This window comes from Labeo rohita, chromosome 8 (genome assembly GCF_022985175.1).
Source record: "Labeo rohita strain BAU-BD-2019 chromosome 8, IGBB_LRoh.1.0, whole genome shotgun sequence".
In the NCBI taxonomy this organism is placed as follows: Eukaryota; Metazoa; Chordata; class Actinopteri; order Cypriniformes; family Cyprinidae; genus Labeo; species Labeo rohita.
The window spans coordinates 28,667,763-28,686,485 of NC_066876.1; the positions used below are offsets into that span (position 1 = coordinate 28,667,763).

General features: G+C 34.3%; 1 protein-coding gene across 2 annotated transcripts in view; it reads right to left on the reverse strand.

Annotated features, from left to right (window-relative positions):
• atp2a2a (ATPase sarcoplasmic/endoplasmic reticulum Ca2+ transporting 2a) overlaps positions 1 to 18,723 on the reverse strand; it is a 32,631-nt gene that overhangs the window by 8,756 nt on the left and 5,152 nt on the right. For both annotated transcript variants that reach the window (XM_051117272.1, XM_051117273.1), the window contains exons 6-14: positions 18,520 to 18,658; positions 6,659 to 6,739; positions 6,481 to 6,566; positions 5,935 to 6,399; positions 3,597 to 3,685; positions 3,366 to 3,468; positions 1,561 to 1,692; positions 1,358 to 1,477; positions 1,056 to 1,274 (exon numbers count right to left, since the gene is read on the reverse strand). In XM_051117272.1, the coding sequence (XP_050973229.1) occupies positions 1,056 to 1,274; positions 1,358 to 1,477; positions 1,561 to 1,692; positions 3,366 to 3,468; positions 3,597 to 3,685; positions 5,935 to 6,399; positions 6,481 to 6,566; positions 6,659 to 6,739; positions 18,520 to 18,658 (1,434 nt within the window). The remainder of the gene's footprint in view (positions 1 to 1,055; positions 1,275 to 1,357; positions 1,478 to 1,560; positions 1,693 to 3,365; positions 3,469 to 3,596; positions 3,686 to 5,934; positions 6,400 to 6,480; positions 6,567 to 6,658; positions 6,740 to 18,519; positions 18,659 to 18,723) is intronic.

Below are 18,723 nucleotides of genomic sequence, written 5' to 3' on the forward strand. Positions count from 1 at the left end.
TTGGATTAACACTTTAGTAGATAGTTACCTAGTTGGATAAACAGTTTATTAAACAGAAAGCTAGTGAAACACAAAAATGATATTAGATGCTGAACGTTATTACCTAATTAAATATTCTATTAGATAGTTAACTAGTTGGATTAACACTTTATTAGATAGTTAACTAGTTGAAAATAGTTTATTAGATAGAAAGCTAGTGGACACAAAAATGATATTAGACGTTATTACATAATTAAATACTGTAAATAGCTAACTATTTTTTAATTATTAAAAATAATTTTTGACAGCTAGGAAACTAGCAAGACAAAGATAATTAATTAGATACCTAGATACATTACTAAATAGTTAAATAGTTATATATTTTATTATACACTAACTAGCAGGATGTTCTAACGAAAATTAGTCATGCTTTTATTGTAGTAAAAGTGTAATAACCATGTTTTTTGGAGTATTTATAACCATTTGTATAACCACAGTTTTACTACAAATACCATGGTTAAACTGGTTAGTGTATTAAAACCATGGTTAATTTGTGGATACTATGGTTTAACTATAGTAACTTTTTTTTTTTTTTTTTTGTAGTGAAACTATGGTTAAACATTACATAATGGTAAATTGTTAAACAGTTAACTAACTAAATGGATTAATCATTCAATCTAGCTAGTTTACAATCTAATAGTATATTAGATAGCAAGCTACCAAAAAACAAACATACTTTATAACAGAGATAAAACTTACTACATAGGTAAAGAGATACTTTATATAGCTAACTATTTAGCTAAATAGTTAGATAATTTAGACAGCTAACTAGCTAAATGTAAAAATACTTGATCAGATAGCTAAATAGCTATATGAATTAATCGGTTATAAGACAGCAAAAAGCTAGTGGGACAAAGATATTAGATATGTTATTACATGAAAAACTAGATGAATAAACATTAGATAGTTAACTAGTAATTAGTAAAATATTCAGACAAACACTATATTCTATAGCTGTGGGCATTACACAATGACTGGCATAGTACGGTATTGTACAAGTTCAGTAACTCAGTCACCTCATACTCTGCAAAGCGGGCCGTATCTGACAGCACCATCTCGTCTTTCTTCAGTGGAATATCGCGGGTGGCCAGTGCCAGGCAGCGCAGGGTATCGCGGCCAGTGCCGTACTCTCTGATCACAGACATGATCTTATCCTTGATGCCTTGAGTCAGGGGAACCTTGGATCCACCCACACGCACATACGTGCACCTCTCGATCACTCCCTCTGGAGCTCCCTGAGGAAGACACTCCAGTTTATCAATCTGAAAACTTGTAATACAACAACTCTGTATATAACAAACAATTATCCGGTTAGTACCTTGACAAACATCTTAGCAGAAGAGGACTTGGCCTTGTTGGGGGAACAGTAAACAGACATGGACTTCCTGTCTCTGGAGAACTCCAGAGTGAACTCCTTCTTCATCAGCTGCTTGATCATCTACACATAAACACATATTGAGTTATTAAATCATGATTAAACAAGTGCTTGCAAAATTATTTACTAATTGTATAAATATTTACAGAGTTGCAGGCGTTGGCTCTCTCGATCTTAGACAGGTTCCTGACGTCAGTGTCAAAAACATTCATCTTTTCTACTAGGCAGGTCAGAGCCGTCTCAGTGGCCTCTCCAACCTTCTCATAAACGCCTTTAGACTGAAAGAGAGTCAGCATTTATCATTTAGGTGCATCCTCCATGTGTGGAACTGACCTTCTGCTAAAGCTTTTCATAATGACTGTTCTGTTGCCGGCACTTAAGTCAATTATCCCAAGAAAGATTACATAATGTCTTTATTAAAAGTGTTTTTATATCTAGTAATAATCACATTCAATATACGTCTTGGAAGAATACATTAAACTACAATAAAACATGATAGCATGATAACGACATACACTGCCGTTCAAAAGGTTTGGGATCAGTAAGGCTTGTAATGTTTTTTAAAGATGTCTCTTATGCTCATCAAAACTGCATTTATTTGATCAAAAATACAGAAAAAAACAACAATACTGCAAAATGTTATTACAATATAAAACAATGGATTTTATTTTAATATACTTTTAAACAATTTATTCTTGTGATGCAAAGCTGAATTTTTCATCAGCTGTTACTCCTGTCTTAAGTGTCACATGATCCTTCAGAAATCATTCTAATATGCTGACTTATTATTAGAATTATCAGTGTTGGAAACAGTTGTGCTGCCAAATATTTTTTGGAACTTGTGATTCTTTTTTCAGGATTCTTTGATGAATAAGTTCAAAAGAACAGCATTTATTCAAAACATAAATCTTTTCTATCAATGTATCACTTTTTATTAATTTAACACATCCTTAGTGAATAAAAGTATTACTGAATAAAAATGTACTGACCCAAAACTTTTGAACAGTAGTGTATATTGTTAGAAAAGATTTCTATTTTAAATAAATGCTGTTCTTTTTCACTTCTTATTCATCAAAAAGATCCTAATAAAAAGTAATCACAGGTTCCAAAAAAAATATTTAGCAATACAACTGTTTCCAGCACTGATAATAAATTAGTATATTAGAATGATTTCTGAAGGATCATGTGACACTTAGGACTGGAGTAACAGCTGATAAAAAATTTAGCTTTGCATCACAGAAATAAATTATATTTTAAAGTATATTAAAATAAAAATAATAATAAAAAAAAAAACATTATTTTATATTGTAATAACATTTCACAGTATTATTGTTTTTTTCTGTATTTTTGATCAAATAAATGCAAATAAATGTTTTGATAAGCATAAGACACTTCTTTAAAAAACACTACAAGTCTTACTGATCACAAACTTTTGAGTGGTAGTGTATCTCACACTTCCGGCCATTTTTATTTATTTATTTTTTAAAGAAATTAATTGTTTTTATGTAGCATAGATGCATTAAATTGAGCAAAAGTGTTGATGTAACAAATTATTTATATTTCAAATAAATAATATTCTTTTGAATCCTGAAAAAAAGTTTTCCATAAAAATATTAAGTGGCTGTTTTTTAACACTAATAATTAGAAATGTTTCTTGAGCAGCAAATCAGCATATTAGAATGATTTCTGAAGGATTTTGTTACACTGGAATAATGATGCTGAAATTCAGATTAGCATCACAAATTACATTTTAAAATATATTAAAATTTTAAATAAATAAATTTAACTTTGAAAGAGAAAAAAAAAGTGAATACACATGTAATTACACATTTTTTTGTAGTTTCTAGAATCACTTTTGAGAATATCAGTTTCATAAATATTCATTTTAAATTTTATACATTTACATTTTTGCTTATATCATAGTCTAGGAAAGTATACTTTTTAAACATACCTCATTAAAATCCAGGGAGGAATCATTACACAAGGCACAGATGGTCGCCAGCTCCACCAACCCGTCATACTGGGAGCATCTCACTAATCGGTTATCAAGGAATCTGAGCAATCAAACAGAATGATCAATAAACAACCTACTGAAACAGAAGCTGACAAAAATGTAAAATCATAAGCATATGTTTGACTGCAAATACTACAAGTAAATCTGAGAGCAGAGACAGATACTCACACATCTCCTTCAGGAGCATATGTGGAGCCAGAGATGGTGAATTCAGTCAGTGAGCAGCTCTCCCCCTCAGCTTTGTCTATGATGAACATCTGAAAGAAAAACACATGTTAAAAGAAATGTTTTGTCACTTATTTACCACCATGTAGTTCCAAACTTGTACATTTATAAAATCTATCCACCTTATTGTTCCCCGTAACAGCAGCCATTTGTATACAATTTATTTGTCTGGCTTCCAGTCTGCGTCCAGCTATTTTTAGCTGTACAAAACAGTTTGTTTTGCTGCTTGATAATGCAAATTGGTGTGTCTTACCATATTACTTCAATGTATTATCTCAATTATGAACACACTGGTTTGTAAGTGCAATCAGTTTTACAGTTTACTGAACGTTGTTGTTCTTCTCATTATTTCCCCATAGCAGCTAATGAACTTTAGGCTTACTTCCAAAATAGAATTTTGGGTGAACTGTTCCTTTAAGATACCAATTGTTAACTGGATGCGTCAGCATGCTGTCTGTCAAGAAGGAATTTGTTGGAAAGCTAACTGACAGAAGATGGCAGCATAAGCAAGCATTATCATAAGAAGATTATAAGTATACAGTGACTCAGGGTGCTGTAATTCTGTCCCGTGTTTTATTATGTTTAAATAAACACAGAAACTGGCAGAACAGCAAGTGGGAGAGGGGCTGTAAGCACAGATGAAACGCTGCTTAGCTTCTCTTCGGTGTTGCAGATTTCAAGTTATAACTACGCTAACATCCGACAGAGAGAAAAAAAAAAATCATCAATTCGAACACTACAGCTATCCATCACCGAGCTCATTCCGGCATTTTTGCAAAGCGAGCAGCTCAGTCCTGTGACAGAGATCTTTATCGGTGCAGTTCAGGAAGCTGCACCAAAACACTTCATTTCCAGAAAATAACAGAGAATTTTTAACTCACCACAAAAAAAAAAAAAAAAAAAAAAAAAAACCTCAGAATAAACAGATCTCCTGATGGAGTACTGTGGGAAATATGCAAGAGGACAAAGATGCAGTGCAGTCAGCATGTGTTCACCAATGTATTCTAAGTTTCCAGCGACAAGCAGTTTTTCCATCCGCATTTAGCTTTAATATTGCGCTTATATCATGACTGATATTTAGTATTTAGTATTGGCCCGAATAAGATATTTCACATAAAAGACACTTACATATAGTCTTAATACTGTGCTGTTACCTGAATTATTCACACCTGTTTTTCTTGTTTAGTGATTGTTGTTCATGAGTCCCTGAACAGTTCAACTGCCTGCTTTTCTTTAGAAAAATCCTTCAGATCCCACAAATTCTTTGGCATTTTTGTGTATTTGAACCCTTTCCAACAATGACTGTGTGTTTTTGAGATCCATCTTTTCACACTGAGGACAACTGAGGGACTCATACTCAACTATTACAGAAGGTTCAAATGCTCACTGATGCTTCAGAAGGAAACACGATGTATTAAGAGCCTGGGGTGAAAACCTTTTGAATTTGAAGATCAGGGTAAATGTAACTTATTTTGTCCTCTGGGAAACATGTAAGTATCTTCTGTAGCTTCTGAAGGGCAGTGCTAAATGGAAAAAATATGATATTTAGGCAAAATAAGAAAAATGCACACATCTTCATTCTGTTTGAAAGTTTACACCCCCCCAGCTCTTAATGCATTGTGTTTCCTTCTTAAGCATCAGTGAGCGTTTGAACCTTCTGTAATAGTTGCATCTGAGTCCCTCAGTTGTCCTCAGTGTGAAAAGATGAATCTCAAAATCATACAGTCATTGTTGGAAAGGGGTCAAACACACAAAAATGCTGAAAAGCCAAAGAATTTGTGGGACCTGAAGGATTATTTTTGAAGAAAAGCAGGTAGTTTAACTGTTCAGGGACTCATGAACAATGATCACTAAACAAAACAAAACACAGCTGTGGATTATTCAGGCTTGATACTTAATACTGTGCATGTAAACTTTTGAACATGGTCAGTTTTATAAATTCAACTATTATTTTCTCTTGTGGACTAAATGTAAATCTTTTATGTGGTTAGAAATATCTTATTTGGGTCAGTACTAAATAAAAAAATAACATGCATTTTGTATGATCTCTCTTACTTTGGTTAAATAATTAACATTTAGCAGATTTTGCAAGGTGTATGTAAACTTTTGACTTCAGCTGTACATGCTAGTGTAGAAGTCACACATGTCTGATATACACTATTAAAGTTTTAAATGTTTTTCTTCAAGGACAACAGACACATGTGCATATTTCACAAAGTTAAGTGCATTTAACCTTCTGTATAAAGGCTAGAATGACTAAACTGTTAAATAAAGGGCTCACCCTGCAGACGGACATCTGGTTGGTGGTAAGGGTGCCGGTTTTGTCAGAGCAGATGACGGAAGTGCAACCCAGCGTCTCCACAGAGGGCAGAGAGCGGACGATGGCGTTTTTCTTGGCCATACGGCGGGTGCCGAGAGCCAGGCAGGTGGTGATGACAGCAGGAAGACCTTCAGGGATGGCGGCCACGGCCAGAGCGACGGCAATCTTGAAGTAGTAAATGGCTCCGCGGATCCAGGAGCCGCCGTGGACGGGGTCGTTGAAGTGGCCGATGTTGATGATCCACACGGCGATGCAGATGAGAGAGATGACTTTGGAGAGCTGCTCACCGAACTCATCCAGCTTCTGCTGCAGGGGCGTCCTCTCCTGCTCGGTGGAAGCCATCTCGTCACGGATTTTACCGATCTCTGTGTTCACGCCAGTGGCCACCACCACACCTACGGCTTTTCCTGCAGCAATGTTGGTTCCCTGAAATGCACACATTTAAATGAACATGAAAGCCCTTTGCACCAAAAAGACTAAAGTTCAGGCAAAGTCCAAATTTCTTACTGAGAACAACATGTTCTTCTTGTCCTGATTTACGGCACGGGGATCTGGCACGGGGTCGGTGTGCTTAATGACAGAGACGGACTCGCCTGGGTGAACATGGGTGAATTAATAGCAAAACGCACAGATAAAATACTTGACACTTAAAATACACATAGAAATAAACTAAATGCCTTGTTACCTGTCAGGATAGACTGGTCCACTCGGAGCGTGGTGGACTTAATAGCACAGATACGGATATCGGCAGGTACTTTGTCACCCACTAGATTATTTAAAAAAAAAAAACAAGATATTTAGAACAAATAATTCAAAGCTTGCTAATAAATGCACAGACAAAATTAAATTAAAATACAAAATTAAATATAAAATAAAATTAATTTACCAGTCAAAAGTTTGAACAGTAAGATTTTAAAAGTTTTTTTTTTTAAAGTCTCTCCTGCTCACCAAGCCTATATTTCTTTCCCATGTTTCTTTGATGTATAGAAAATTCAGAAAACAGCATTTATCTAAAAAAAAAAAAATATATTTTGTAACAAATGTCTTTATCATCACTTTAGATCAATTTAAAGCATCCTTGCTAAATAAAAGTATCAACCCCCCCCTCCTATTATTATTATTATTATTATTATTATTTATTATTATTATTTCTTGAACAGCAATCAGTATATTAGAATGGTTTCTGAAGGATCATCTGACACTAAAGACTGGACTAATGATGCTGAAAATTTAGCTTTGATCACAGGAATAAATTACATTTTTAAATATATTCAAATAGAAACCAGTTATTTTAAATAGTAAAAATATTTCACAATATTACTGCTTTTGCTGCATTTTGGATCAAATAAATGCAGGCTTGGTGAGCAGAAGTGAATTCTTTAAAAAAAACATTAATAATCATACTTTTGACTGGTAGTGTAAATATAAAATAAAATAAAAAAACATAAATTACATAAAATATAATCTAAAATATATATTAAAAAAAACATTTTTTAAATAAGACAAAATGTATTAAATTAAATTCAATTAAATTTACAAAAACCTCCAATGTTGTTTTGAACCATACCATTATTTTGGACAGAAAAATGTTTCATAGAAGACAAACATGAGGGCGAGCAAATGATGAATTTTCATTTTTGGGTGATCTATCCTTTTAAATAAACATTTAAAAAACAAACCTCAGTTTGCAACTCTGTTTGGTTAATTTAACTAATTTAAATGTAAAATTTGTACATTTGTGCATTATGAAGGTTCCACAACGCAACATTATCGGTGCAGATATGAGATATTATTTACAAATCACAAGTCTATCTTCTAAACTATGTGCATTTTGTGTTTTGTTAGGTTGTTTGGTTTGAATATCTTAATATCACATGTAATGCAGTGTTGCACTTTTGAACATGTGGCAAGTATCAAAGAACAAAGCATATGCTTCAGAAAGCATAACCTTAAATGTCTTCTGAAATCATTTCCTGACTGATGAAAATGCTTGGCAAGATGAACCATGCTGAACCCAAATCCAAATCCCAAAACCCTCTTTAATTAATCAAATCCACTAGTTTCTTTTGCACAGTCATGAAATGACTTATAGGACTTAAAAAGACATCCAGAGAGAGAAAGAGAGTGCGTTCGCCCATCGAGAACAAAGTAAACATGTAAGCTCATCTGCGCCCTTGAGAGCGAGAGAAGAAAATAGCATGGGGAGCAACAATGCACCGCGCCAAAAATGGAGAAACTATTTTGATATGTTCGGCGATGCACTGATCAGGTTTAAACAAAGAGGCATGACAGCAGCTGCCCCAGTGCTCGACAGGAAGAGCGACAAGGTTAACATCCCCCAAGCTGTCAATCAACTCTCCATGCATTTATAACTTACAACAATGGCATTCAAGAGCACCTTTGAGGAGCGCGTTTGTGATGAGCTTTCTTAGGTCACACTTTAGCAGAATAAAGTGGCTATTTGCTGATCTGTCCATGTTAAACATTAACATTTCCATCAGTGAAAGTTCAGGGAATCTGCTCGGCCAGCATGTGGAGTGCGGCACCATGAGAAATGGCAGGGCATGATAACAATGGATGCTGTGTGGCCTTGGCACCGATCATCACACATGTGTGTGCAACAGGATCTCAGCGCTGTGGATTAATGGGCTGTGCTTTCGCCACGATCTGTGAGGAGCTACGGCGACAAGGTCACGCACACGAGACAGTGACGGCTTTTCTCAGAAAGACTTAATGGAGCTCAATTGCAACTTTCAGCCACCTAAATAGGGAACGAATGTACACAATGAGCTCCGGTTCCCAGAAGGTCATGCAGCATTGTTCGCCGGCAACAAGAGAACGAACAAGCTCTGCCAACAAGTAGTCTCTTGTAGGAATTGACACTTGACGTGAGGATGATCAGGGGTCGTCTTATGGGCAAACCATGATTTGGAGGAGGAGAAGTGCAGATGATGCTATAGATAACTGCTCATAAATTGGTGATAATGCAAACAGGGTTGGGCAAATGTTAGAACTGAAGAACTGTCTGCCTTTCAATTTAAGAGCACGGATTTAGCTACACCATAAAGGAAGAGTAAATTAGTATTTGAATCAGGAAGAGGAATTTAGTGGACTGCAATTCAAATGAACTTCGACACAGAAGTGAATTTACTGAATACAAATAAAAGCAAATAATTACTGAATAAATTAAGAAATAAAATTACATAAATTAAAAATATTTTTTTTTAATTTAATTTATGTAATTATTTAAATATTTATTATATAAAAATAAATACTAACAAATAAATAAAAATAATTACACATGTATTAAACGTATTTATGTAATTTTGTGTACTTATGTAATTTGAATATTTTATTACATAAAATATTGCATAAAACAAAACAAAAACCAAAAAATAACAAAATAAATACGTATTTATGCAATACAGGTATTTATGCAATTGTTGAAATATTTAAATAATAAAATTAAATAATTACACAGAATAAATGAATGAGTGAATGGATAAATAAATGCCCCAAAAAGAAAATGTATTTAAGCAATTTGTCTTTTATTACCTAAATATTTATTTACTTATATAAAAATAAATACTAACAAATAAGTAATTACACAAAATAAATGAATAAATGCATTTATTTAATTTGTGTATTTATGTAATTTAAATGTTTAATGACATAAAATACATACATAAATCTAAACAAAAAAAATTACAAAAATATAAACAAAATATATGTATTTATGTAATTATTAAAATTATTATATAAAATAATTACACAGATAAATGAAGTGAGAAAAAGAAATAAAGGAATGCATTTATGTATTTTACTTTCTTATGTAGTATTTAAATATTTATTTGATTATATAAAAATAAATACAAACAAGTTAATACAATTATTTATACATAGAACAAATCTATTCATTTAATTTATTTGTGTATTCATGTAATTTGTATATTTTATTACTTAAAATACATCAATCCAGACCAAAAAAAAAAGACAAATGATACACAAAATAAATATATGCATTTAGGTAATATACGTATTTATGTAATTTGTGTTTTATTTAAATATTTATTTAAATAATTACATTAAATAATTACACAGGATAAATAAAAAAAAAAAAAAAAAGAAATGAAGCATTTATGTCATTATTAAAATATTTAAATAATTATAAAATAATTACACAGATAAATAAAAAAGTGAGAAAAAGAAATAAAGGAATGTATTTAAGTATTTTACTTGCTTATGTACTATTTAAATATTTATTTGATTATATAAAAATAAATAAACAAGTTAATGTAATTTGTATATTTTATTACATAAAATACATCAATCCAAACCAAAAAAAAAAAAAAGACAAACGATACACAAAATAAATATATGCATTTATGTAATATACGTATTTATGTAATTTGTGTTTTATTTAAATATTTATTTAAATAATTACATTAAATAATTACACAGTATAAATAAATAAAAGAAATGAAGAAAAGCATTTGTTTATTAATTTGTTTATGTATGTAAATATGTATTGAATTATATAATATATAAAACAAATACAAACAAATAAATAAAAATAATTACACAAAATAAAAATGTATGTAATCTGTGTATTTACGTAATTTAAATATTGAAATTACTGAAAATAAAACATAAATCCAAACAAAAAAAGAATTTTGTGTATTTATGTAATCATTTAAATATTTAAATAATAAAGTAATTACATAAGACAAATAAGTAAATAAATTTACTTATTTACACATATACAGATAGATTTTCTTAAATTAAAAGCTTAAATTCAGTTAAACTAATCTTAATTCATTTTAATTCTACTATTCAAATCTGAATCACAGTTCTGCATCGTTTGCTACCTCAACTCAACTCAAATTCAATTTCAATTGAAACATATGAAACATTTGAATTGAAACATATGAAATATTAAAGTGTTCTTGATGCAGTTCTGTATGCTTCACAAAGCACATTTCTGAATGAAACAGTCGATTAGATTGAGAGGAGCTTAAGACTTTTTTTTTTCCTTTTCTTTTTTTTAATGAAAGGTCCCTACTTCAAATTACATGGACAAGTTTCAATGAGATGCTTAATTGTGCTGCTGACTAATGTAGACCCGCACCACAAGGTGAGAATGACGTGTCTATTCAATTTCGCTCTAGCTGAGAGCTGATTCATGACTTAAGAGAGGCCCGATGGCGCAATTCACAAGTGAGTCAACGCTTTACAGAACATAGCAGCATTTATCAGTGTGCCTATACAAAAAGCCCCAGCGATGAGCTATTTCAGGCATATCTGGCCTCCAGGTAGAAGAGTGACCTTCGAACCCCTGAGTTGTCGGAGTTATCTATCCGCCCACTGTACGCACACAGCCTCCTCATCAGCCCTCGAAGAGCACGGAGAGCCCAGAACAAACCCAGCAAAAGAGCCCTACACAACACCCACACAAGGACTCGCCACATATTCAGCTCAACTACTAATGGAGCTTTTGAGATCAAGAAAGCACACAGTGGAAAAGAAGATGCAGCATATACATGCATTCCAGCTGTCATATCATAAAGCACTTTAGTATCTTAAAATACTTTCAGCATGCATCAATCAGCAGGGTAAAATAGCTCACACCTAACTCTCCACAGGAGGACGAAAAGCGGTTTCATTTAAAGGTTTATGCTTCCATCAGTCCCCCAGCAACACAGTCACAGCTTTCATTCCTTTGCTCATTATAGCGATGCAGGACGCAGGGGTCAAACAAACATGCCTGCTCTTTACTCGCCACATGTTATCACTGTACAGCCATCTGATTGACAGGGAACTGCTGAACCGTGAGAGTCTGCAGGTTATTGGGTCAAGTTTAAAAGTGTCACTTATTGCATATTAGAAAACCTGAAAAAGACTAGTCATCATACATGCATGGACAATCAGACAATCTAAAAGATAAATCAATATTTACACAACAGTCCTTTCTGGTCCTCAAATATGATTGGCTGAAAGCCTTTTTTCAGTGGTGTGATATTGTAGCGATAACAGAACCGCTTGCATCACCCTGCTTGTAATATTTCTCACAGCAAGTGTCATGATAAATGCCCAAAACCACTATAATTTTATAAATAATGCTGTTTTTGTGTCACGGAATGTAGTTTTAAGAGTTTTTTTTTATATATATATATATATATATATATATATATATATAGAAACTTTTGCCTTATTGATAGGACAGTGAGACGGGAAATGAAGTGGAAAAGAGAGGGGGAATGGGATCGGAATGGGATCGGGATAGGACTCGGGACGGCCAAAGCGCTGCATGTCGATGCTTTTAAGAGTTTTTAGGTGAGAATGTACTTGTTTAGATTTCAAATATGCAATTTGTTAATAAAGATAACATCTATTTGAAAATTTGGTTTGTGTTCTCAAAGAGTTCTAGGGAGTTGGCAACCGTTCAGCTCTCATGAACCTGCTGAGAGCGGCCTTACCTCAGCCAGATCTTCTAGAATTTGCCGCTGGCTCTGATGTCTCTATAATGGTCAAACATGAAATATAACTCACTTTGGGTAAATCTAACAGGCAGTCTATGGTCTCATTAATGTATTATTTGTTCCAGAGCAAAGAGTTTTGGCTGAGGGCAAAATCTCATCATGTTATATTTTATGTAAATTCAATGCTGTATATCAGAGTCCTGCCTTTGTACTTGTACCTGACTGAATTGCCTAGCAACTTTTAAGATGACTGCTGCTGATTATTAAATATTATTATTCAATAAATTATATTTTACATAAATAATAGTAGTATGTAATAGTAGCATTTAGTATTGAGAAATGGTGTGTGTTCATGATGGTAATTTAGTTTAGTTATTTCGCCACTAGATGGTGATGAGAGACCATTTTTACGTGTAAGCAGTAAAGCGTTCTATATTGAAAGAGACTAAAACACTGTTAAAAGGGAGTTTTTTTATTTCTTAAGACGCAGCCAGCAAATGCATCAAGCAGCGCTATCATCGGAAATCACCCTTAACAGATGAAAGGACAGTAAAATAAAGATATTCAAAGTAATGTTTTATTGTGAATATGAGACTGAGGTGAAGAATGAATGCTGTTTCAGATGCAGCTAATCACACTCGCTCAGTCCATCTCGCTCTTATAATACCCTACATAACACAGAGAGCCTTTTAATACAGTAATACAATTATTTAACATTTCTTCATATTTTTTTATTATTTTTTTTTTTTAAACACACACTTGTGCCGTCAACCTGTTGTATAAAAGCTAGGGGTGGGAATCTTTCGGTACCTCACGATGCGATTCAAAACGATTCTTGGGGGTCACAATTTTTATCAGTTTTTTTGTGTGCACTGGACAATCAAACGCACCAATACTTTAACACAAAAACACACAGTCAGTCCTGACTCAATAAATCAGTGTTTCCTATTAACTATAAACTTCCTAATAAATAAAAAATACTTTACACTTCCCATTAGTGATGTGTCCGAATCCAGTCAGAAAGGAGAGGACATGTACTATGAAACCCTTACAATACAAGATGGGAGGAGGAAGAAAAAAAAATAAAAAAAAAAATCAATTTCAATGCTTTCTCTAACAATTATATTGTTGGGTAATTATATTGTTTATAAATTGTGGGCATCAGGGAGTCGTTAATATGCGGGGCACTGAAACCGCTTTTGAATGTGTACTTGCTTTTTATTTTCACTTTCGAGATTTCCGATCACATGGAGCGGTAGTAGGCCTACTTACCACATAGCAGAGCGATACGGCTGTATCAAACAATATGAAATAAAATGATAAATGATAAATAAGATGATAAAAAAAGTAACAATTATTAAAAAGATAAGTTATCAGACACTTTACATCAAAACAACCTTTATCAGTCATAAAAAGGCAATATCCCCAATCTCTAATCTATCAATCACTAGTTTTGTGCATGATTGTGCTCAGAGAAGTGTGGTGAGGATTACTGGACACCTGTTCCAACCCCATCATTGATAAATAGCACTAGCTAGCATCTCCTTTACTCTCGTTCATATTAACCCAGCCATTCATGGATCCTTGCTGACAGGCCGGGGGCATCAAACACCTGCTGGGCCCCCGCCGCTTGCCGCAAGGCTCCTCGGTGATAGGAGATGGTTACCAGGTCCAGCAGAATGCTGCATGCCACCCTTGGTGCTTGAATTCCCAAAGCACACAGTGTGCTGATGGGTAAGGCCAACGTGAAAGCGGCTGCATGAGGGGGAAAAGGGGTGGGAAACCATGGGCACTTCCCTATAAGGTCATCTCTCTGAGTGAACAATAGGAACAGCTGTTAGAGCTGGACCCCTTCCACTTGACAAGACGGCTGCACTGTACACACTTCAAAAATTTAATTAGTTTCAAGTATTGTTCTTTCCTCAGATGATCAGCAATACATAAAAATGACTGATCTTTGAAGAGTGGAACAATGTCTAAAAAAATATGTTTGGCTAGACGAGGTCTTTCTGTTTTTTGTTGTTAAAGACAACATAACCATGTTGCTTGACAGGTGTTTGGTGAGAATAGAAACTAAATAATCAGTAAAAAAAAAAAAAAAAGCTACAATTTATGTAATAAAGTTTAAAATAAGGTTGTATACATTTTTTCTTTCATTTCATGCATTCCCGGGAATCAAACCCATAATCTTGTTATTGTAGAGCTTCGAGTTAGATTGATGGGTAAATAAATAAAACAAATGAAGCAATAAAAATAAAGTATAAATAAATTAAATCATACATAGATAAAAATATATAAAAAGTAAAAAATAAAAATGATAAATAAAAATACAAAAAGTATTAAAAGTATTAAACAAAAACACAAATACAGTGAAAATAAATAAACCTATCTAGCTGGGGGAAAATGGTTGCATAAAATGTTATATTTAATTTATTTTATTGTAATAATAATAATAATTTCTCAAAAGTCAAATTTAGATTTCATGGAGTCTTAAACGTAAAGTAAAAAAAAAAAAAAAACAGAAGAAAATAAGAAATTGTTGAATAAAGTCGTTATTTCATTATTTTTGTTTTCTTTGCACACAAAAAGTATTCTCGTAGCCTCTTAAAATTTCCGTTGAACCACAGATGTCACATGGACCATTTTAACAATGTCCTTACTACCTTTGTGGGCCTTGAAAGTGTCAGTTGTTGTCTATGCAGGGTCAGAAAGCTATTGGATTTCATCAAAAATATCGGAAATTGTGTTCTGAAGATTAACGAAGGTCTTACGGGTTTGAAACGACATGAGGGCGAAAAACCATTGCATTTAAACTGCCCAAATACCAAGATTTAGCCTTACATCAGGCATTCCTCAAAGATCACACCTGAGATTGTCTTAAACACCAAAGTATCTTGGTTTGGAATAATCAAAGAGCGTTGTAAGTTATGCTAATTAAAGCATCAGATGTGCGCAGAGAGGACTGCGAGGTGGGCCACATGCTGAGCTCGGCCCTGCGTGGAACTGATAGGCTGTCAGGGTGCTGCTGGCAGCATTTGTAATTCTGTTCACGACTAAACCAGTTACAGTCCCAGAGTCCTCTGCAGCGGGTGTGCTGAGCCGAGGCTCGGACTGCGTCATGCTCACAACCCACAGCAGGAGCAGAGACAGAGATTCAGAGACAGAGAGAGAGACCACAGGAAAGCACTTTAAACGATCGGCGCAGATGTCACACTACGAAATGCTCTCCAGATTCAGCCAAAAAGCTCCAGGTGACCCGCTTTTCCTAAATTAATCACATCCAGAGAGTGTCGGATGTGATGCAAATCTGTTATCACGTTCCTATCCACAAGAATGCACCAAGACATTGTGCAGAACTGCAGATTTTGATAAATTACGTAACAAATGCATTAATGGAAAATGTTCCCTGGTTTAAGCCTAACCACTAACCCCAAAAAAGCACTATTCTACCAATGACCTCTACAAGGTGACATTGCAGTCTGTCTGGATCATAACTGACGTCACGGGCTGCAATTCTGTGGGACGCTGCAGAAGGGGTGGGCGGTGGACCCAGGGCCGACACCTGTCATCTGCACCATTGTCAATGTGAGTTATAATTAAACCATTCCATAATCTAAACAGCCTATCAGAGCTAAAAATAACATCTACCACTATGCACAAAACATACAGCACCAGTTCTGCTGCAAAGATTTAAAGGTTAAAACATACTGCCTGTTCTTTCATGTATCAAATGAGCACATTCATCACCTGAACCTGCTTCCTTATCATCACAGGCTCTGTTTTAATACTTTTCTGTCTCTTAAGTCTTCAAAAACACTTATTAAATGCAAGAAACCAGGTGCCTCATCTATAAAACATGGACATGATCAGATCTGATCCTACATTACATGCGAGTAAAAAAAAAAATAGGCACAAACTAGCACTGCAAAATTTTATGTTCCTTTTTACAATATGTAATATAAGTCTCAGCTGTCCCCAGAATGTGTCTGTGAATTTTCAGCTCAAAATACCACACAGATCATTTATTATATAATTTTGAAAATGCCTATTTTGAGTGGAAGCAGAAACACGCTGTTTTCAGGCATGTCTCTTTAAATGCAAATGAACTGCTGCTTCCCGCCCCCTTTTTCAGACTAGGGCTGTACCTTTACAGCTCGTAACTCAGATATTCTGCTAAAAAACATCTGTTTGGTTTTTATTACCATGGCTACTGTGCTAAATCCTGCGTTTTAATCCATAATAGTTTAAAGTTCTGATACAGGGTTTTCTGGGCACACACTTCCAAAGCACTCAGACAAAAGCTGCTATTACACGGCATGTGTAACAGCTAAAAGTGTGATATGACTGCAGTTTCATTAAACTTGTAATTAGACACAATTATAAACCAGCTTTAAAGTTGTGTTGTGCCACATGAAGCAACTTCCCGAATGAGGGGAAAAAAAAGGAAAACGAGGCAGGGTGGGTTTTAATTTGGTCCACTGGGAACTGATTGGATCGTTGGATTGCTGACATTTGCTATTGCTCCAATATCATGTGAGTGACAAGTTTTCCCACTCTAACGCCAAGACATACATCATCAGGAAAGATAACAGATGTTGTTGCAAGAAGGAGAAGTTATTTGGATACATTATTTATAACAACATTTATATTGTGATACATAATCACAAATTGTGCAGTCCTACAAACAAGCACAACAAACCTAAAGCGTTTTTAAATTGCATTTTGTACAAATAATGCTAACCTTTTTTCAGATTTTTTTGTAATGTGAGGAGTAAGAATCATGACCAGATAATGATGTGTTAAACATCAGCGAATGAATCTTTAAATAAATTATGATTTTAAAATAATTTGCAAGTTGCAACCCATAAAGTGCGATGCTTTTATGCATCAACCGCAGGAACATTTCACATTCATATCACACTCATTTCCAGAATAAAAATTCTTATTTACTCACTCCTTGTCATACAAGATGTTTGTGTCTTTGTCTTCAGTCGCAAAAAAATTAAGGTTTTTGAGAAAAACGTTCTAGGATTTTTCTCCATATAGTGAACTTTAATGGGGATCAACAGGTTGAAGGTTCAAATTGCAGTTTCATTGCAGCTTCAAAGGGCTCTACACAATCCCAGCCCAGGAATAAGGGTCTTATCCAGTCAAACAATCGGTCACTTTATTTTTTGGAGAAAAAAAAAACAATTAAAAATAAAATGCATGTAGAAAGGTAGGGTAGGGCAAAAAAATAATTTTCTCCTCCAACTTCAAAATTGTCGCTTTACCTTTTTTGTAAAGGGCGTTTGACTTTCTTGCATGTCCGCTTTGTAAACACTGGGTCGGTACTTCCACCTGCATCACGCATGACCTTTCCAACATGATTACGCGATGCATGAGGACAAGCATTTGCAGTTAAAGCATATACATTTTTATTGTTTTACGAAAATGACAGATTGTTTTGCTAGATGAGACCCTTATATCTTGGCTAGAATCATGTAGAGTCATTTGAATCTACACTGATACTGCAATTTGGACCTTCAACTCATTGGCTTCTATTGAAGTCCACTATATGGAGAAAAATCCTGGAATGTTTTTCTCAAAAACCTTCATTTCTTTGCAGCTGAAGACAAAGTCATAAACATTTTGGATCACATGGGGGTGAGATAATCATCAGGAAATTTTTATTATGGAAGTGAACTATAAAATCTAAAAAAGCAATTCTTCACATACTACATTAACTATTTGCAAGAGCTCAGAGAAATTTGAAAGCCATCTTCATATAAATATAAAGCAAAACTATGAGAAGCAAACCAAAAGAGCCAACAATGGATATAGATATACTTCTGGGTAGAGCGTGAGCACTGACAAACATGTGATGAGGACTGACGCACACAGTCCATTGAGAATCAACAGGTGCAACCAAAAATACCTATACTTATATAGTGAAGCTGTACGGGGTCCATACAGGGACAGGAGAGCTGAGAGGCTGTAATTACCTCATATAACAACCCATAAGTGCAATGACCACACTAATAACTGCATTCGGAGGAGACTTTACAAAATAAAAGGCAGCCCTTACCAGCGACCTCCACAATGTCTCCAGGCACAATGTCTTTGGCTTTGATCCTCTGGACGGTCTTCCTGTCCTGACGGTACACCTTGCCCATCTCTGGCTCGTACTCCTTAAGGGCTTCAATGGCATTTTCTGCATTACGTTCCTGAGATGGAGATAATCAAATGTGGAAAAAAAAAAAAAGTAGATTGTATTCATTTGAGTTTGGGA